This window comes from Carcharodon carcharias, chromosome 31 (genome assembly GCF_017639515.1).
Source record: "Carcharodon carcharias isolate sCarCar2 chromosome 31, sCarCar2.pri, whole genome shotgun sequence".
Lineage (NCBI taxonomy): Eukaryota > Metazoa > Chordata > Chondrichthyes > Lamniformes > Lamnidae > Carcharodon > Carcharodon carcharias.
This window is the reverse complement of record NC_054497.1, coordinates 14,768,096-14,784,719: the sequence shown is the minus strand read 5'-3', so window position 1 is coordinate 14,784,719 and position 16,624 is coordinate 14,768,096. Positions and strand designations below refer to the sequence as shown.

Below are 16,624 nucleotides of genomic sequence, written 5' to 3'. Positions count from 1 at the left end.
GGCAGATTTCCTTCCCCAACGGACATTAGTGAACCAGATGGGTTTTTAACCATGGTCTCACATTACTGAGGCTATCTTTTAAATTCCAGCTTTGTTTCATAGACTGAATTTAAATACCCCATTGCCAAGGTGGAATTTGAACTCTTGTGTCTGAATTACTAGTCCAGTTACATAAGTGTATCCAAATCCTATACTTAACACATGTTTCCCACTGTTCAGTAACTGATAGAGCGAAGCAGTCAACCATATTCTCCGCTTTTCACTTCACCCTTTATAAAGGTAAACTTCACATGCACATACTGTGTGAAAATCAGAATCGAGATCACTTGACCAACGACAGTGTCTGTTACTCAGTTTTTATTTACAGACCAGGCATGCAATTAAACATATCTGGAATCCCTGTTACCATGTGTCAATCACATCAGACGCTGCTATATCAGAGCAGAGCTCAGAAAATTTACCCTGAAGTTATGACATGAGCACAAAGTCACAGAGAGGCATCAGACTAGTGATGGAGTTTTTGTCGATGTGAATGTTTTTACCTGTTTCCTAATAAAGTAAAGTCAGATGAAGCAGCAGAGACTCGCTTTCCATGTACTGTCTCCCAACCCTTGTACCTCCTTGCACCGAGCACCGCTTGTTCAAATACTAACACCGCCATTTCAATAAGCAGAGAAAAACATTATTCATTCACAGGATGTGGGGGCCACTGGCTGGGTCAGCATTTATTGTCTCCTTAAAGCCCTTGAGAAGCTGATGCTGAGCTGCCTTCTTGAACTGCTGCAATCCATGTGGTGTAGGTACACCCACAGTGCTGTTAGGGAGGATTTTGACCCAGCGACAGTGAAGGAACAGTGATATATTTCCAAGTCAGAATGGTGAGTGACTTGGAGGGGAACTTGCAAGTGGTGGTGTTCCCATCTATCTGCTGCCCTTGTCCTTCTAGATTGTAGCGGTGGTGGGTTTGGAAGATGCTGTCGAAGGAGCCTTGCTGATTTGCTGTAATGTTTCTTGTAGCTGATACACACTGCTGCCACTGTGCCTTGGTGGTGGAGGGAGTGAATGTTGACGGTGGTGGATGGGGTGCTGATCAAGTGGGCTACTTTGAACTGGATCACTATTCAAAGCATTCAAAAGTGATGTTACTGGGAACGCCACCATGACCTGAGGTTAGCGCTGGGAGCATTATTAATGGGGGGGAGGTATGCCCACTCAGAGACTGGAGGCAAAAACCCCAGAACGTTCCAAGGAACAGTTATTGGGGCAGGGTGAGAGCAATGGGGACAGTAGGCTATATGTGGATGAGTTATGATGTTTGAATGGTTCCATGCAAGCGCATGAGAACTCACAATGAAAGGGTTAAAGATCTTCTCCGTCCAGATTCCTCACCCTGTTTCCTGAAGATACTGGTTTGCTGAACAGAACTCTCAGTCTGGGATACGCAAGATGGTGTACTCTTGTTGAGGTACAGCTCTGTTTTGAGGGTACTGGTGTCAGGGTTTTAATCTGATGTCGCAGTGTGGAGCCGGTATCAGAATGCGATTCCATTTTTGGGCTACTGTTTCACAGTCACCATGATGCCTCTGGTACCTTACTCACAGTGACCTCTTCAAATGAGAAGACGGTGAGTGTTGGCTACTTAACCACAGGAAGCATCACATCCTAGCTTGATCATGTCCTCATCTGAGACCCACACACACGTGCAGGGAAAGAAAGAATGAACCAACATGCACTGATATAGTACCTTTCACATCCTTGGAACACTCCAAAACATTTTACAGCTAATGAGGTACAGACGCTATATAAATGGAAGCCTGTCTTGCGAATCCGGTTTCTCTTGTCTTTTGACAGCACCTTGGATTCCCTGGAACCTCTTTATTGTGTTCCTGGCTCATTAGTGTCATTGCTTGAGAGATGTTTTGAGATTTCTATCCCGCGTCGGCAGCCAATAAATTCACATCAACCCGAGTCTTAAAAATATTTCATAACCAGGAAATCAGTGTGTGAATATTCTGTTTCTCTCTCTAACCTGTCGAACTGGAGATGCTGCTTATAGCCTGCTGCAGGCTCTTGAACTCAAAGTACAGCAGTGGAGCAAACGTCACTGTGAGGAGGGAGATATAAAGAGCTCCTGCCTGTCAGAGTGTGAGAGACATCACTCGCTACAGCTGCAGGATGGCTCACCTCAGTGCAACAGTGATAGTCGGAGTGACTGTGACTTTCTGTCTTCTGTCCATTACGCCGGCCTGTGGCTGGTATAAGCAGACATCAAGCCCTCGTTACTACGCAGTTGGGAGAGCGTCTGGGCTACTGCAGGGTATCCGGCGGTCCGAGTACATGCGACGAGGGGGGATCAAGGAGGGCTCCACTCGCGATCTGGCAAAGCTCAGAGACTTGGCAGCAGACGAGTGGAAGCATCCGCTGATTGAAGAGTGGGACTCTGCAATGGTGAGATAGCCCTTTCGTCTGTCCACATTAACGCCTAGAGAAATGACACCCACATTCCTTGCAGCAAATTTACAATCTCCTTATTTCAGGTGTTGAGTGGCACTCAGATTCCCAGGGACTGGAATATGTCGGGTCAGATTGATGACAGGTTCAGAACAACAGCCGGTGTTCACTTCAGTGTCCTGGGATTAGTGAAGGAGGGACAGATTCTGCTCAGTATCAGAATAGAATGTGTGCATCTGTGCCCAAGAGTGTGCATATATACACTTCTGTGCCTATATGTGTCTGCACAAGTGTGTGTATAAGAGTGTGCTCATATATGAGCACCCATCGATGAAACTGCCCCTTCTTCAGGAGAGTGAAGGCAGGTTGCAAGGGGAAGAAGGGGGGATTAGTTGTGAATCAGTTAACCCTCTGAGATTAATATTAACTACCGGTTCATGTTGACTAGATCTCGAGAGCGAGCACTTACGTATTTTTAATAAGAGAACATTATGTTGTAGATGTGTGTGAAGAAGGTCACTCCCCAGTTAAGCAGCTGTACAGCCATCGCTGAAGACCCATCGATCTTCAACTGTAAGGCCAAGGTCCAGCTGACCTTTGATGTAAACGACTGTGACTCCATGGAACATTGAGCAGGCGAGGGGAGGAAGTCTGAAGGAAAGGTGGGAGACCGGAGAAGGACAAGAGGCAAAGAGCATGAATTAGCCAACCTATAAACCAACGTCTACTGCTCTCAACATGAATCCCAAAACCAAGTCTGTTTGTCTGTTGTGAAATTTGTAATTTAATTGTGACATATAATTGTGGAACTTCACCTGCTTTAAAAGAGAATGTTGAATATTCAGTTTATGTGAAATAAGATTAAATATAAGACAATCACTAATAAATCCAATGGAGAATTCAGGAGGAACTTGTTTCACCAGAGAGCGGTGAGAATGTGGAACTCATTACCACAGGGAACGGTTGAGGTGAATAATGCAGATACATTTCAGGGGAAGCTGGATAAACATGAGGGAGAAAAGAATAGAAGGTTATGCTGATAGGGTGAGATGATGAATGGAGGGAGGAGGCTCAAGGGGAGCAAAAACATGATGGGCCAAATGCCCTGTTTCTGTTCTGTGAACTTAATGTAATTAAATGAAATTTAATGCAGAGAAATGTAAAGCGATTCATTTTCATTGGACAAGCAAGGGGAGGCAGCTTAAAAGGGATAACTCTAAATGGGGTGCAGGGGCAGTGGGACCTTGCGGTATATGTTTATAAGTCTTTGAAGGTGGCAGGACAGGTTGCGAGAGTGGTTAATAAAGCATACCGTATTCTAGACTTTATAAATATGGGCATAGGGTGCAAAAGTAAGGAAGTTATGATAAACCTGTATAAAACACTGGTTCAGCCTCAACTAGAGTATTGTGTCCATTTCTGAGCACCACACTTCAAGAAAGATGTGAAGGCTTCAGAGGAGATAGGGCAAAACCGATGGATGGATCGAGAACCAGAGGGCACTGATTTAGGGTGCTTGGCAAAACAAGCAATGGCGACATGAGGAAAAGCGAGTGGTTAGGATCTGGAATGCGCTGTGTGTGAGTCTGGTGGAGGCAGATTCAATGGAGGCACTCAAAAGGAACTGAAGTGAGAAGATTTGCAGGGCCACAGGGAAAAGGCTGGGGAGTGACACTAGGTGAGCTGCTCTTGCAGAAAGCCAGCATGGACACAATGGGCTGAATGGCCTCTTTCTGTGCTGTAACCGTTTTATGATTCTCTGATTGTGTTCTGTTTGTAGAAGCTATGGGATAATCCCTCTAACAAAACCACAGGAGGTTAAAACACTTCACGTTTGTTGCTTGTTTGGTGGATTTCATCGAAGCTGGAAATAGGGTTTCCACAATTAGATTATAAAGGGAAAAATCAGCCAGGATTCTTGCTTCTGATGTGACACCAGTAGCCCCATTCTGTTCCATAGAATCATACAGCACAGAAAGAGGCCATTCGGCCCATCACGCCAGTGCTGGCTCTTTGAAAGAGCTATCCAATTGGTCCCACTCCCCACGCTCTTTTCCCATAGCCCAGCAAATTTGAAAGTTGCTGCTTCCACCACCCTTTCAGGCAGCAGGTTGCAGATCACCACAACTCGCTGCATCAAAACTGTTTTCTCCTTGTCTTCTCTAGGGCCCATGGCTGTAACTGAGCACTCATCGTCTGACTGGGATCTACTGGGCGGGTGTCCCTGCGACAGTCAGTAGAGGACAGGAGGAGTGTAGGATTCTCCCAGTGTGTCGATGTGGCCTGTCTCCTTGTTTTGTGCGCTGCAGTTTAATTGTATTAAAAAAAAAATCAGTGAATTTACTTTCTCAGTCCAATGGTTATGGACAATAAAATCAGCAACACCCTTAAATACAAGTTTGCTGTCATTTCACATCAATAATCCCCATTCTCGGTCCACCCCATTTCATCACACCATTCTTAGATTGTACAGATCGCATGGCGGGTGTAAAGGCTGTGAGAGAGTCTTCCCTCTTGTCGGGATAGATTCCAAATAAGTCTCAATCGTCTTGTGGTGCAGAGGTCAGTGACCCTGCCTCTGAGCCAGAAGCTTTGGGTTCTGAGGCCCACTCCAGGATTTGGTGACCAAGGAAGGTGCATTTGAAATGTGGCCAAACAGGTTGGGTACTGAACTGCAAATCCTTCCAGCACACACCAATGTAGATGGTAAGAGTGGGAGAGATTCCTGGTCATGTGGTGGGAAGAACATTGGAGCGTCTCCTATATCTCCAGACCACAACACACATGTAAAAACTGCAACAGCAGCTTGGACTCCCTGAGTGACACACCATCGCCAAACCTCAACTCTCATCGGCCCTGATAGCTTTACAAGAAAAATAAACAAAAACTTATATAGCGCCTTTCACTCAGGCCACCCAAAGATGCTTTGCAGCCAGTTAAGTACTGTTTGAAGTGTAGTCACTGTTGTAATGTAGGAAATGCGGCAGCCAATTTGGGCACAGCAAGATCCCACCAACAGCAATGACCCGGATCATCTGTCTTTGTGATGTTGACCGTGGGATAAATATTGGCCAGGACACTGAAAATCGCTCCCCTGATTTTCTTCAAAATACTGGCCATGGGATCTTTTACATCAGCCCGAGCAGGCAGTTGGGACCTGGGTTTAGTGTCTCACCTGAAAGATGGCGCTTCTGACAGTGCAGCACTCCCTCGGTAGTGCACTGGGTGTGCCAGCCTGGGGTTTTTTTATTGCTGAGAAACCATTCTCTTCGAGCCACCACCCCCATGTCTGCATGAGTCCAACACACAGGGGACGTCGGTCGATGAGTGGCGATCATATTCCCTCTGGAGAGCTGGAGTGGCTCTGAGAGATGCTGCTTTTGATTTGCAACCTGTCTCTCTCATGTGCTTCATTGTTTGAGAATGTGTTCTCACTTCAGGGATGGAGGCACCAGGCATGTAACAGATTCTAACGAAGACCATCATTCAACTGTAAAACTGTGACAAAAACAGACAATTCAAATGAATCAGGAACATTTACTCCACACATTGATCATTATATTCACACCACATCTGTAAAACTTATACCGTTGAGTTCTTCTGGCAGATTTGCCTCCAAACTCCACTCCACTCCTTCCCTGAAAACTCAGGCTATTTCTCTGACAGCGATTCCAACAAGTACCCCACCATTGGCCAGCTTCACCTTTAATCCTTGACACAACACCCCTGAACAGGGTCAGTTTCACCCTGGTAGTAGCGCTCTCAGAGCTAGATACCTGAGCCCACAATCCAGGCTGTTACTCAATTCAATACTGAGGGAGCACTGCACTGTCAGAGGGTCAGTACTGAGGGAGCACTGCACTGTCAGAGGGTCAGTACTGAAGGAGTGCTGCACTGTCAGAGGGTCAGTACTGAGGCAGTGCTGCACCATGAGAGGGTCAGTACTGAGGGAGTGCTGCACTGTTGGATGGTAAGTACTGAAGGAGCACTGCCCTGTCAAAGGCTCAGTACTGAGGGAGCATTGCACTGATGGAAGGTCAGTACTGAGGGAGTGCTGCACTGTTGGAGGGTCAGTACTGAGGGAGTGCTGCACTGTTGGAGGGTCAGTACTGAGGGAGTGCTGCACCATGAGAGGGTCAGTACTGAGGGAGTGCTGCACCATTAGAGGGTCAGTACTGAGGGAGGGCCGCACTGTCAGATGGTTAAACCATTAAACCCAATCCCAATAGCCTATTCAGGATTTCAGTGGTAAAAAGTTTCCATGTAACAATTTTGGAAAGAAGTGAGAAGAATTCTGGATAATATTTATCCCTCACTCAACAGTAAAAACATATTTATTGGCCATTTTTCTCATTTTCTGTTTTGGGGATCTTGTATAAAATTTGTCAGCCTTACCTTCTTCGATGTTGTTGGCTGGGAAATGCTTTGGGGCATCCTGATGATGTGAAAGGCGCTATATCAATGCAAATTCTTTCTCATCTTGTAAAGACAAAAACAGGTACAAAGTCAGTTTTCAAAGCAGCCAAGTTTCTTTTCTCTGCTTTCATTTAATTCAAAAAATAAACCAATGCAGCTCGAATGATTAATCCTACTTTGCAAATATTCACATTGTAGAGCTGATGTGATTTTAATCACTTTTTTATTTTAATAACTTTTCCTCATTAACACATTAAAGATTTTGGGGTTTATTCAGGCAAAGCAGGAACTAACCAGAGATGCTGAGTGAGAACGAGATGATTGAGAAAGGCAGCGGGAGACTGACAGAGAATTAAAGAGACGCAAAACTTCAGTCAAGCCCCTGGTAGGGGGTGTTAGGGGGGATGCGCGGTGGTGGGGGGATTGTTGGGAGGGGCTGAGCAGGTGGGTGGGGGTCTGTTGTGGGGGACAGTGGGGGGGGTGGGGGGATGTTGTGGGGGAGCTGAGCGGGGGGAGGGTGGGGGGCTGAGCAGGGGGGTTGGGGGGCTGAGCGGGGGGTGGGGGCTGTTGTGGGGGGCTGAGCAGGGGGATGGGGGCTGTTGTGGGGGGCTGAGCGGGAGGAGGATGGAGGGATGAGCGGGGGGTGGGGGCTGTTGTGGGGGTGCTGAGCAGGGGGCTGGGGGCTGTTGTGGGGGGGCTGAGCGGGGGTGGTGGGTGCGACATGGAGTCTGTTACCGAACAAAGTTGGAGAGAACTCAAGGGAGAGATGCTGGAATCGTGGTGATGTCACTGAACAAGTAACCTAAGGGCCTAGGCTAAAGCTCTGGGAACGTGGGCTCAAATTTTATTTTACTTATTCACGGGATATGGACATCGCTGACTGGGCCCAGCATTTATTTCCCATCCCTAATTGCCCTTGGTGGTGAGCAGCCTTCTTGAACCGCTGCAGTCCATGTGGTGTAGGTACACCCACAGTGCTGTTATGAAGGGAGTTCCAGGATTTTGACCCAGCGACAGTGAAGGAACGGTGATATGTTTCCAAGTCAGGATAGTGAGTGACTTGGAGGGGAACTTCCAGGTGGTGGTGTTCCCATCTATCTGCTGTCCTTGTCCTTCTAGATGGTAGTGGTCGTGGGTTTGGAAGGGGCTGTCTAAGAAGCCCTGGTGAGTTCCTACAGTGCAATTTGTAGATGGTACACACTGCTGCTATTGTCTGTCGGTGGAGGGAGTGAATGTTTGCGGATGGGGTTCCAATCAAGTGGGCTGCTTTGTACTGGATGGTGTCAAGTTTCTTGAGTGTTGTGGGAGCTGCACTCATCCAGGCAAGTGGAGAGTATTCCATCACACTCCTGACTTTTGCCTTGTATATGGTGGACAGGATTTGGCGAGTCAGGAGGTGAGTTATTTGCCGCAGGATTCCTAGCCTCTGAACTGCTCTTGTAGCCACAGTATTTATATGGCTAGTCCAGTTCAGTTTCTGGTCAATGGTGATCCCCTGGATGTAGATAGTGGGGGATTCGGTGATGATAATGCCATTGAACATCAAGGGGCGTTGGTTGGATTCTCTCTTGTTGGAAATGGTCATTGCCTGGCACTTGTGTTGCGTGAATGTTACTTGCCACTTGTCAGCTCAAGCCTGGATATTGTCCAGGTGTTGCTGCATTTGGACATGGACTACTTCAGTATCTGAGGAGTTGCAAATGGTGCTGAACATTGTGCAATCATCAGCGAACATCCCCACTTCTGACCTTACGATGGAGGGAAGATCATTGATGAAGCAGCTGAAGATGGTTGGGCCTAGGACACTGCTCTGAGGAACTCCTGCAGTGATGTTCTGGAGCTGAGATGACTGACCTCCAATGACACAACCATCTTCCTTTGTGCTAGGTATGACTCCAACTAGCGGAGAGTTTTCCCCCGATACCCATTGACTCCAGTTTTGCTAGGGCTCCTTGATGCCACACTCGGTCAAATGCTGCCTTGATGTCAAGGGCAGTAACTCTCACCTCACCTTGAGAGTTCAGCTCTTTTGTCAATGGTTAAACCAAGGCTGTAATGAGGTCAGGAGCTGAGTGGTTCTGGCAGAGTCCAAACTGGGAGTCAGTGAGCAGGTTATTGCCAAGCACGTGATGCTTGGTAGCACTGCTGATGAATCCTTCCATTACTTTACTTTATCCGTGATGGATAGGTTCTTGATTGGTAAGGGGATCATAGGTTATGGGGAGAAGGCAGGAGAATGGGGTTGAGAAACTTATCAGCCATGATTGAATGGCGGAGCAGACTCGATGGGCCGAATGGCCTAATTTCTGCTCCTATGTCTTATGGTCTTATGGTCTATGGTCTTTACTGATGATCAAGAGTAGACTGATAATTAGCCGGTGCTTTTTGTGTACTGGACATACCTGAGCAATTTTCCACATGGCTGGGTAGATGCGTTGTAGCTGTACTGGAACAGCTTGGCTAGGGGCGCAGCAAGTTCTGGAGCACAAGTCTTCAGTACTATTGCTGGAATATTGTCAGGGCCCAGAGCCTTTGCAGTATCCAATGCCTTTAGCCGTTTCTTGATATCGCGTGGAGTGAATCGAATTGGCTGAAGACTGGCATCTATGATGCTGGGGACCTCCAGAGGAGGCTGAGATGGATCATCGACTCGGCACTTCTGGCTGAAGATTGTAGCAAATGCTTCAGCCTTATCTTTTGCACTGAAGCGCTGGGCACCAATCCCACCACAGCAGCTGATCTGGAATAAAATCCTGGTATGAATCCATTGTCGATTATCATTAAAAAAACCATCTGGTTCACTAATCCCCTTTAGGGAAGGAGGTTTGCCAGTCTGGTCTACGTGTGACTCCAGTTCCACAGCAATGTGGTCAACTCTGAAATGGCCGAGCAAATCACTCAGTTATATCAAACCGTGTGGAGTCTAATAAAATGATCGACCTGGGCATTGGAAATAACAATGGCAAACACAGCCCTGTTGACCCTAATGTCATCTGGGGCCTTGTGCCAAAATTGGGAGAGCTGGTCAGGCAACAGCCTCACAAAATCATACCAGAGATATCGTCTCAGACACCACTATCACCATTCCTGGCTATGTCCAGTCGGTGGGACAGCAGAGGTGGTGGATCAATGGAGTTTCCATGGGAATCCTTAACAGTGAGTCTGGGCCCCATGAAGTCTTGTGGCATCAGGTCAAACATGGGCAAGGAAACCTCCTGCTGATTACCATACCGCCTTCCCTCAGCTGATGAACCTGTGCTTCTCCATGTTGAACACCACTTGGAAGAAGCACTGAGGGTGGCAAGAGCGCAGAATGTACTCTGGGTGGGGGACTTCAATGTCCATCACCAAGTGTGGTTCAGTAGCACCACTACTGACCGAGCTGGCCGAGTCCTAAAGGTTATAACTGCTAGTCTGGGTCTGCGGCAGGTGGTGAGGGAACCAACATGAGGAAAAAACATACTAGACCTCATTCTCATTAACCTGCCTGCCGTAGATGCATCTGTCCATGATGGGATCAGTAGGGGTGACAATTGTACAGTCCTTGTAGAGAAGAAGGAGGTTTCCTTGCCCATGTTTGACCTGATGCCACAAGACTTCATGGGGCCCAGAGTCACTGTTAAGGATTCCCACAATATTGAGGATACCCTCCATTGGGTTGTGCGGCACTACTAAATGAGATAGATTTTGAACAGATCTAGCAACTCAAAACTAGACATCCATGAGGTGCTGTGGGCCATCAGCAACAGCAGAATTGTTCTCGAACACAATCTGTAACCTCATGGCCTGACATACGCCCCACTCTACCATTACCATCAAGCCAGGGATCAACCCTAGCTCAATGAAGTATGAAGGAGGGCATGCCAGGAGCAGCACCAGGCACACCTAAAAATGAGCTGCCAACCTGGTGAAGCTATAACACAGGACTACTTGCATGCCAACAGCATAAGCAACAAGTGATGGACAGAGCTAAGCAATTCCACAACCAGCGGATCAGCTCTAAGCTCTGCAGTCCTGCCGCATCCAGTCGTGAATGGTGATGGACAATTAAACAACTCACTGGAGGAGGAGGCTCCACAAATATCCCCATCCTCAACGAAGGGGGAGCCTAGCACATAATTGCAAAAGATCAGACTAAAGCATTCGCAATACTCTTTAGCCAGAAGTGCTGCCGAGTGGATGATCCATCTCAACCTCCTCCAGAGGTCCCCAGCATCACAGATGCCAGTTGTCAGCCAATTCATTTCACTCCACGTGATATCAAGAAATGGCTGAAGGCACTGGATACTGCAAAGGCTGCTTCAGCAATGACCTTCCTTCCATCATAAGGTCAGAAGTGGGGATGTTCGCTGATGATTGCACAATGTTCAGCACCATTCATGACTCCTCAGATACTGAAGCAGTCCATGTCCAAATGCAGCAAGACCTGGACAATATCCAGGCTTGAGCTGACAAGTGGCAAGTAACATTCACACCACACAAGTGCCAAGCAATGACCATCTCCAACAAGAGAGAATCCAACCATCGCCTCTTGATATTCAATGGTATTACCATCACCGAATCCCCCACTATCAACATCCTGGGAGTTACCATTGACCAGAAACTGAACTGGACTAGCCATATAAATACTGTGGCTACAAGAGCAGGTCAAAGGCTAGGAATCCTGCAGCAAATAACTCACTTCCTGACTCGCCAAATCCTGTCCACCATCTACAAGGCAAAAGTCAGGAGTGTGATGGAATACTCCCCACTTGTCTGGATGAGTGCAGCTCCCACAACACTCAAGAAACTCGACACCGTCCAGTACAAAGCAGCCCACTTGATTGGTACTATTCACTCCCTCCACCTCCGACGCACAGTAGCAGCAGTGTGTACCATCTACAAGAAGCACTGCAGCAACTCACCAACGCTCCTTAGACAGCACCTTCCAAACCGTCGACCACTACTGTCTGGAAGGTCAAGGGCAGCAGACACATAGGAACACCACCACCTGGAAGTTCCCCTCCAAGCCACGCACCATCCTGACTTGGAAATATATCACCGTTCCTTCACTGTCACTGGGTCAAAATCCTGGAACTCCCTCCCTAACAGCACTGTGGGTGTACCTTCACCACATGGACTGCAGCGGTTCAAGAAGGCAGCTCACCACCACCTTCTCAAGGGCAATTAGGGATGGGCAATAAATGCTGGCCCAGCCAGTGGCATCCACATCCCGTGAATAAATAAAATAAAATTTGAGCCCAACAGAGCTTTAGCTGGGGCCCTTGGGTTACTTGTCCAGTGACATCACCACAATTCCAGCATCTCTCCCTTGAGTTCTCTCTGACTTTGTTCGGTAACAGACTCCATGTTGCACCCAATGGTTACCATTGACCAGAAACTGAACTGGACCAGCCATATAAATACTGTGGCTACAAGAGCAAGTCAGAGGCTGGGAATCCTGCGATGAGTAACTCACCTCCTGACTCCCCAAAGCCTGTCCACCATCTACAAAGCACAAGTCAGGAGTGGGATGGAATACTCCCCACTTGCCTGGATGAGTGCAGCTCCCACAACACTCAAGAAGCTCAACACCGTCCAGTACAAAGCAGCCCCGCTTGATTGGCACCACATCCACAAACACTCACTCCCTCCACCACCGACGCACAGTAGCAGCAGTGTGTGTATCATTTACAAGATGCACTGCAGGAACTCACCAAGGCTCCTCAGACAGCACCTTCCAAACCCACGACCACTGCCATCTAGAAGGACAAGGGCAGCAGATAGATGGGGAACACCACCACCTGGAAGTTCCCGTCCAAGTCATTCACTATCCTGACTTGGAAATATATCAACGTTTCTTCACTGTTGCTGGGTCAAAATCCTGGAGCTCCCTCCCTAACAGCACAGGTACCGCAACAGTTCAAGAAGGTGGCCCACCATCTTCTCAAGGGACAATTAGGAACAGGCGAGAATGCCCACATCCCATGAACAAATAAAACAAATTGAAACAAAATTAAAAAGCCAATGAATGGCCCTCCCTCACATAAAGTCTCCCCATACTCAGAGAGATGCCAAATGTCCAGCTTTGTTTAAGAATTCCAGATCAATCTTCTGAACTACGAGCAACGTTCCCAGGAGAAATGTCAAGGGAGCTTTGAAGAAACAATTGTGCTGATTTCCTCATCTTTGGCAGGAAGTGGAATCAAGTGTCGGGAATCTGAGAAAGGAAAGGTCAGAGAAACAAACTTCTTGGATAGAGAGTGGATGAAGATAATTCTGGAATACTAGTTTCAATTAAGTTGTAAGTTGTAGGACAGAGGTCAAACCAGCAAAAGGTATTTGCAGGGATGCAGAGCATCATGACAGGAGATGTTGCTTCGTCTGGCAGTTCAGAGGGATGTCAAAGATCTCATGGGCAGTTCTCCTTGGAATCTTGGGCCTATATTCCCGCCCCTCGTGCCAATTTCAGGGATCTTGCTTTTCACAAAGTGGCTGCTTGATTTGATTACATAACAAGAGTTGCTCCATCTCCCTGAGGGTGACATTTTTTGGGTTCTCCACAGATACAAGGTCAGGGGGGATTTTTTTTGCCATTTATTTTGTCCGTTTTGTTAAGGTTGACAAATTCCTGCCCCCCCACCCCCCCACCCCCTGGTGCTGAACTTTCAAGCCCATTCGAATCCAGCCTGCTCCAAACATTCTCAACACCACCCCACCTCCCGATGGTTTTTTCCACATCTGTTTCCAATCTCGACAATGTTGAAATGAATTGTTGAAAACCCTCCAGTCATTTCCTCAGGTCATTTAATTTGTCATCAAGCCTACAGAGAGATGATTAGAACCTTATAATCTAAGAGCGAACAAACATTGCTTCTGTACCATCAGTGAAGCGTTCTGATTGAGATTGTTGCTGGAGAGGAGTTGCTGTAATGTCACCAGTGATACTCTCTCCCTTTGCTTTCCCTGTCCTCAACTCTCCTCCCTCCCACTTGCATTTACTTCTTTTGCGTCTATCATGACCTCTGTATGTCCAAAACCGCTTCAAAGTACTTTTTGAAGTGTAGTCACTGCTGCAATGTAGGAAACACAGCACCAAATTTGTGCACAGCAAGATCCCATAAAAGAGCCAAATGATAATGACCAAATCATCTGTTTTGTGATGGCGATTGTGGAATAATTACTAACCAGGACACCAGGTATAACTGCGCCCCCCTCCACCCCATTCTTCTTCAAACAAACGGCCTGGGATCTTTCAAACCTGCTGGAGAGGGCAGACCAGGCCTCAGTTTAACCCCTCAACCAAAAGACTGCACCTCAGATGTGCAGCACTCCCTCGGTACTGCGCTGCAAGTGTCAACCTGGATTATGTGCTCCAGTCTCTGGAGTGGGACTTGAAACCACAGCCTTCTGATTTAGAAATGTGAGCGGTAATTTACCTAGCTACAGGCAATGTTTTTCACTTATGAAGCCAGGTAGTGAGAATTTGGCAGGCTGTTCAACCGTGGAATGCATCACAGCCGGGCAGGATTCGCACCATGAATAATCCCAGCAGGAATTCTGTGGATTGTGATCAAGGTTGGTGGTGGGGGAGGGGGATTTCAGTTCATCGTTATTTTCTGCCCCTCCCCAACCCCCAGCTGGGGGGCACTGACGGCAGTTGAAACACCCTCACACAGGTGACAAAAGCAAGTTGGTGTGAGAGAGTGAACACAAATACAACAGAGGAAAGAAGGATCAGAATTTGTCGTTTTTCTAGTGTGACCTCAGGCAAGGATTCCCAGGCTGATTAAAGATCTGTTTGACTACAGCAAGTACTGTAGCTTAGGTTTTATGCTCTGGAAAACAAAACCTGGAGATCTGGATCATGATCTGGAGACCTCAGTTCAAATCCTACTATACCAACCGGGGGGAGAATTAAAATAATTTAATTAAATAAAACCTGGAAGAAAACTGGATTGTTCTAGGAACCCATCTAGTTCACTAATGCCCTTTAGGGGAGGAAATCTGCCACCCTTACCTGGTCTGGCCTACATGTGACTCCAGACCCACAGCAATGTGGCTGACTCTTAAATGACCTCTGTAATGGCCTAGCAAACCAATCAGTTATATCATTATGGCCGTGTATTGGTCAATAATTGATTATACAATGGCTACAGGACAGAAGGAGGCCATTCAATACCTTGTGACCATGCTAGCTCTCTGCAAGAGCAGAGCCCTGTTAATCCTTCTCCTTGTTTCCGCTACAGTTTTTTGTTTTCTCTCCAGCTGCCTATCCAATTCCCTTTTGAAAGCCATGACTGAATCCACCTCCGCCACACCCTCAGGCTGTGCATTCCAGATCCTAAACCCTTGCTGCGTAACAGATATCTTCCTTGTGTTGCCTCTGATTCTTTTACCAATCACCTTAAGCCAGAGTCCTCCTGTACTTGACCCATCCACCAAATCAGTGATGGCCACATCCTGAGAATTAACAAAAAATAAAGGATTGTCCTTCCATGGGCTGTGACCATCTTTATATCTCAGTTAATAAGGGGTTAATCCTATACATGAAGCGAGGCCTTTCCCAACCTGTACGTTGGGAGGGTTGGGTTGGGGGAGGGCCATACACCCATCAGATGGAAGGATTTTTAAAATTCATTCACAGGATGTGGGCTTCACTGGCTGGGCCAAGGTTCATTGCCCATTGCTAGTTGCCCTTGAGAAGGTGGTGGTGAGCTGCCTTCTTGTGGTTTAGGTACACCCACAGTGCTGTTAGGGTGGAAGTTCCAGGATTTTCACCCAGCGACAGTGAAGGAACGGCCGATATATTTCCAAGTCAGGAGGGTAACTGATGTAGAGGGGAACTTCCAGGCAGTGGTGTTCCCATGGATCTGCTGTCCTTGTCCTTCTAGGTGGTAGTGATCATGAGTTTGGAAGGTGCTGTCTAAGAAGCCATGGTGAGTTCCTACAGTGCATCTTGTGGATGGTACACACTGCTGCTACTGTGTGTTGGTGGTGGAGGGAGTGAATGTTTGTGGGCAAACAGTCAAGAAGACTGCTTTGTCCTGGATGGTGTCAAGCTTCTTCAGTGTTGTGGGAGCTGCACTCGTCCAGGCAAGTGGGGAGTATTCCATCACACTCCTAACTTTTGCCTTGTAGATGGTGGACAGGCTTTGGGGAGTCTGGAGGTGAGTTACTCACGGCAGAATTCCTAGCCTCTGACCTGCTCTTGTAGCCACAGTATTTATATGGCTAGTCTAGTTCAGATTCTGGTAAATGGTAACCCCCAGGATGTTGATAGTGGGGGATTCAGCAATGGTAATGCCATTGAACATCAGGCCACGATGCTTAGATTCTCTCTTGTTGGAGATGGTCATTGCCTGGCATTTGTGTGGCGCGAATGTTACTTGCCACTTGTCAACCCAAGACTGGATATTGTCCAGGTCTTGCTGCATTTGGACATGGACTGCTTCAGTATCTGAGGAGCCGTGAATGTTGTTGAATATTGTGCAATCATCAGTGAACATCCCCACTTCTGACCTTATGATGGAAGGAAGGTCATTGATGAAGCAGCTGAAGATGGCTTGGCCAAGGACACTACCCTGAGGAACTCCTGCAGTGGTGTCCTGGAGCTGAGATGACTGACCTCCAACAACCACAACCATCTTCCTTTGTGCTAGGCATGGCTCCAACCAGCAGAGAGCTTTCCTCCTGATTCCCATTGACTCCAGTTTTTCTAGGGCTCCTTGATGCCACACTCGGTCAAATGCTGTCTTGATGTCAAGAGCAGTCACTC

The 16,624-nt window shown here is 47.4% G+C and overlaps 1 protein-coding gene across 2 annotated transcripts; it reads left to right on the top strand.

Annotated features, from left to right (window-relative positions):
- The first annotated feature begins 1,984 nt into the window (after positions 1-1,984).
- Positions 1,985-4,782, top strand: LOC121271774 (neuropeptide B-like). 2 transcript variants are annotated; one of them, XM_041178036.1, is made up of 2 exons: positions 1,985-2,448; positions 4,618-4,782. In XM_041178036.1, exons 1-2 carry the CDS (start codon positions 2,176-2,178, stop codon positions 4,630-4,632), a joined length of 288 nt encoding a protein of 95 aa, XP_041033970.1. In that variant the 5' UTR covers positions 1,985-2,175; the 3' UTR covers positions 4,633-4,782. The 2 variants fall into 2 exon arrangements, with proteins under 2 accessions (XP_041033970.1, XP_041033969.1); XM_041178035.1 differs by lacking the exon at positions 4,618-4,782 and adding an exon at positions 2,952-4,603.
- The last annotated feature ends 11,842 nt before the right edge of the window (positions 4,783-16,624 follow it).

Coding starts and splice junctions, on each gene's coding strand:
- LOC121271774 (XM_041178035.1), top strand. CDS start 2,176: ATGGCTCACCTCAGTGCAACAGTGATAGTCGGAGTGACTGTGACTTTC. Junction 2,449..2,951: donor AAGAGTGGGACTCTGCAATG/GTGAGATAGCCC, acceptor ATTATGTTGTAG/ATGTGTGTGAAGAAGGTCAC.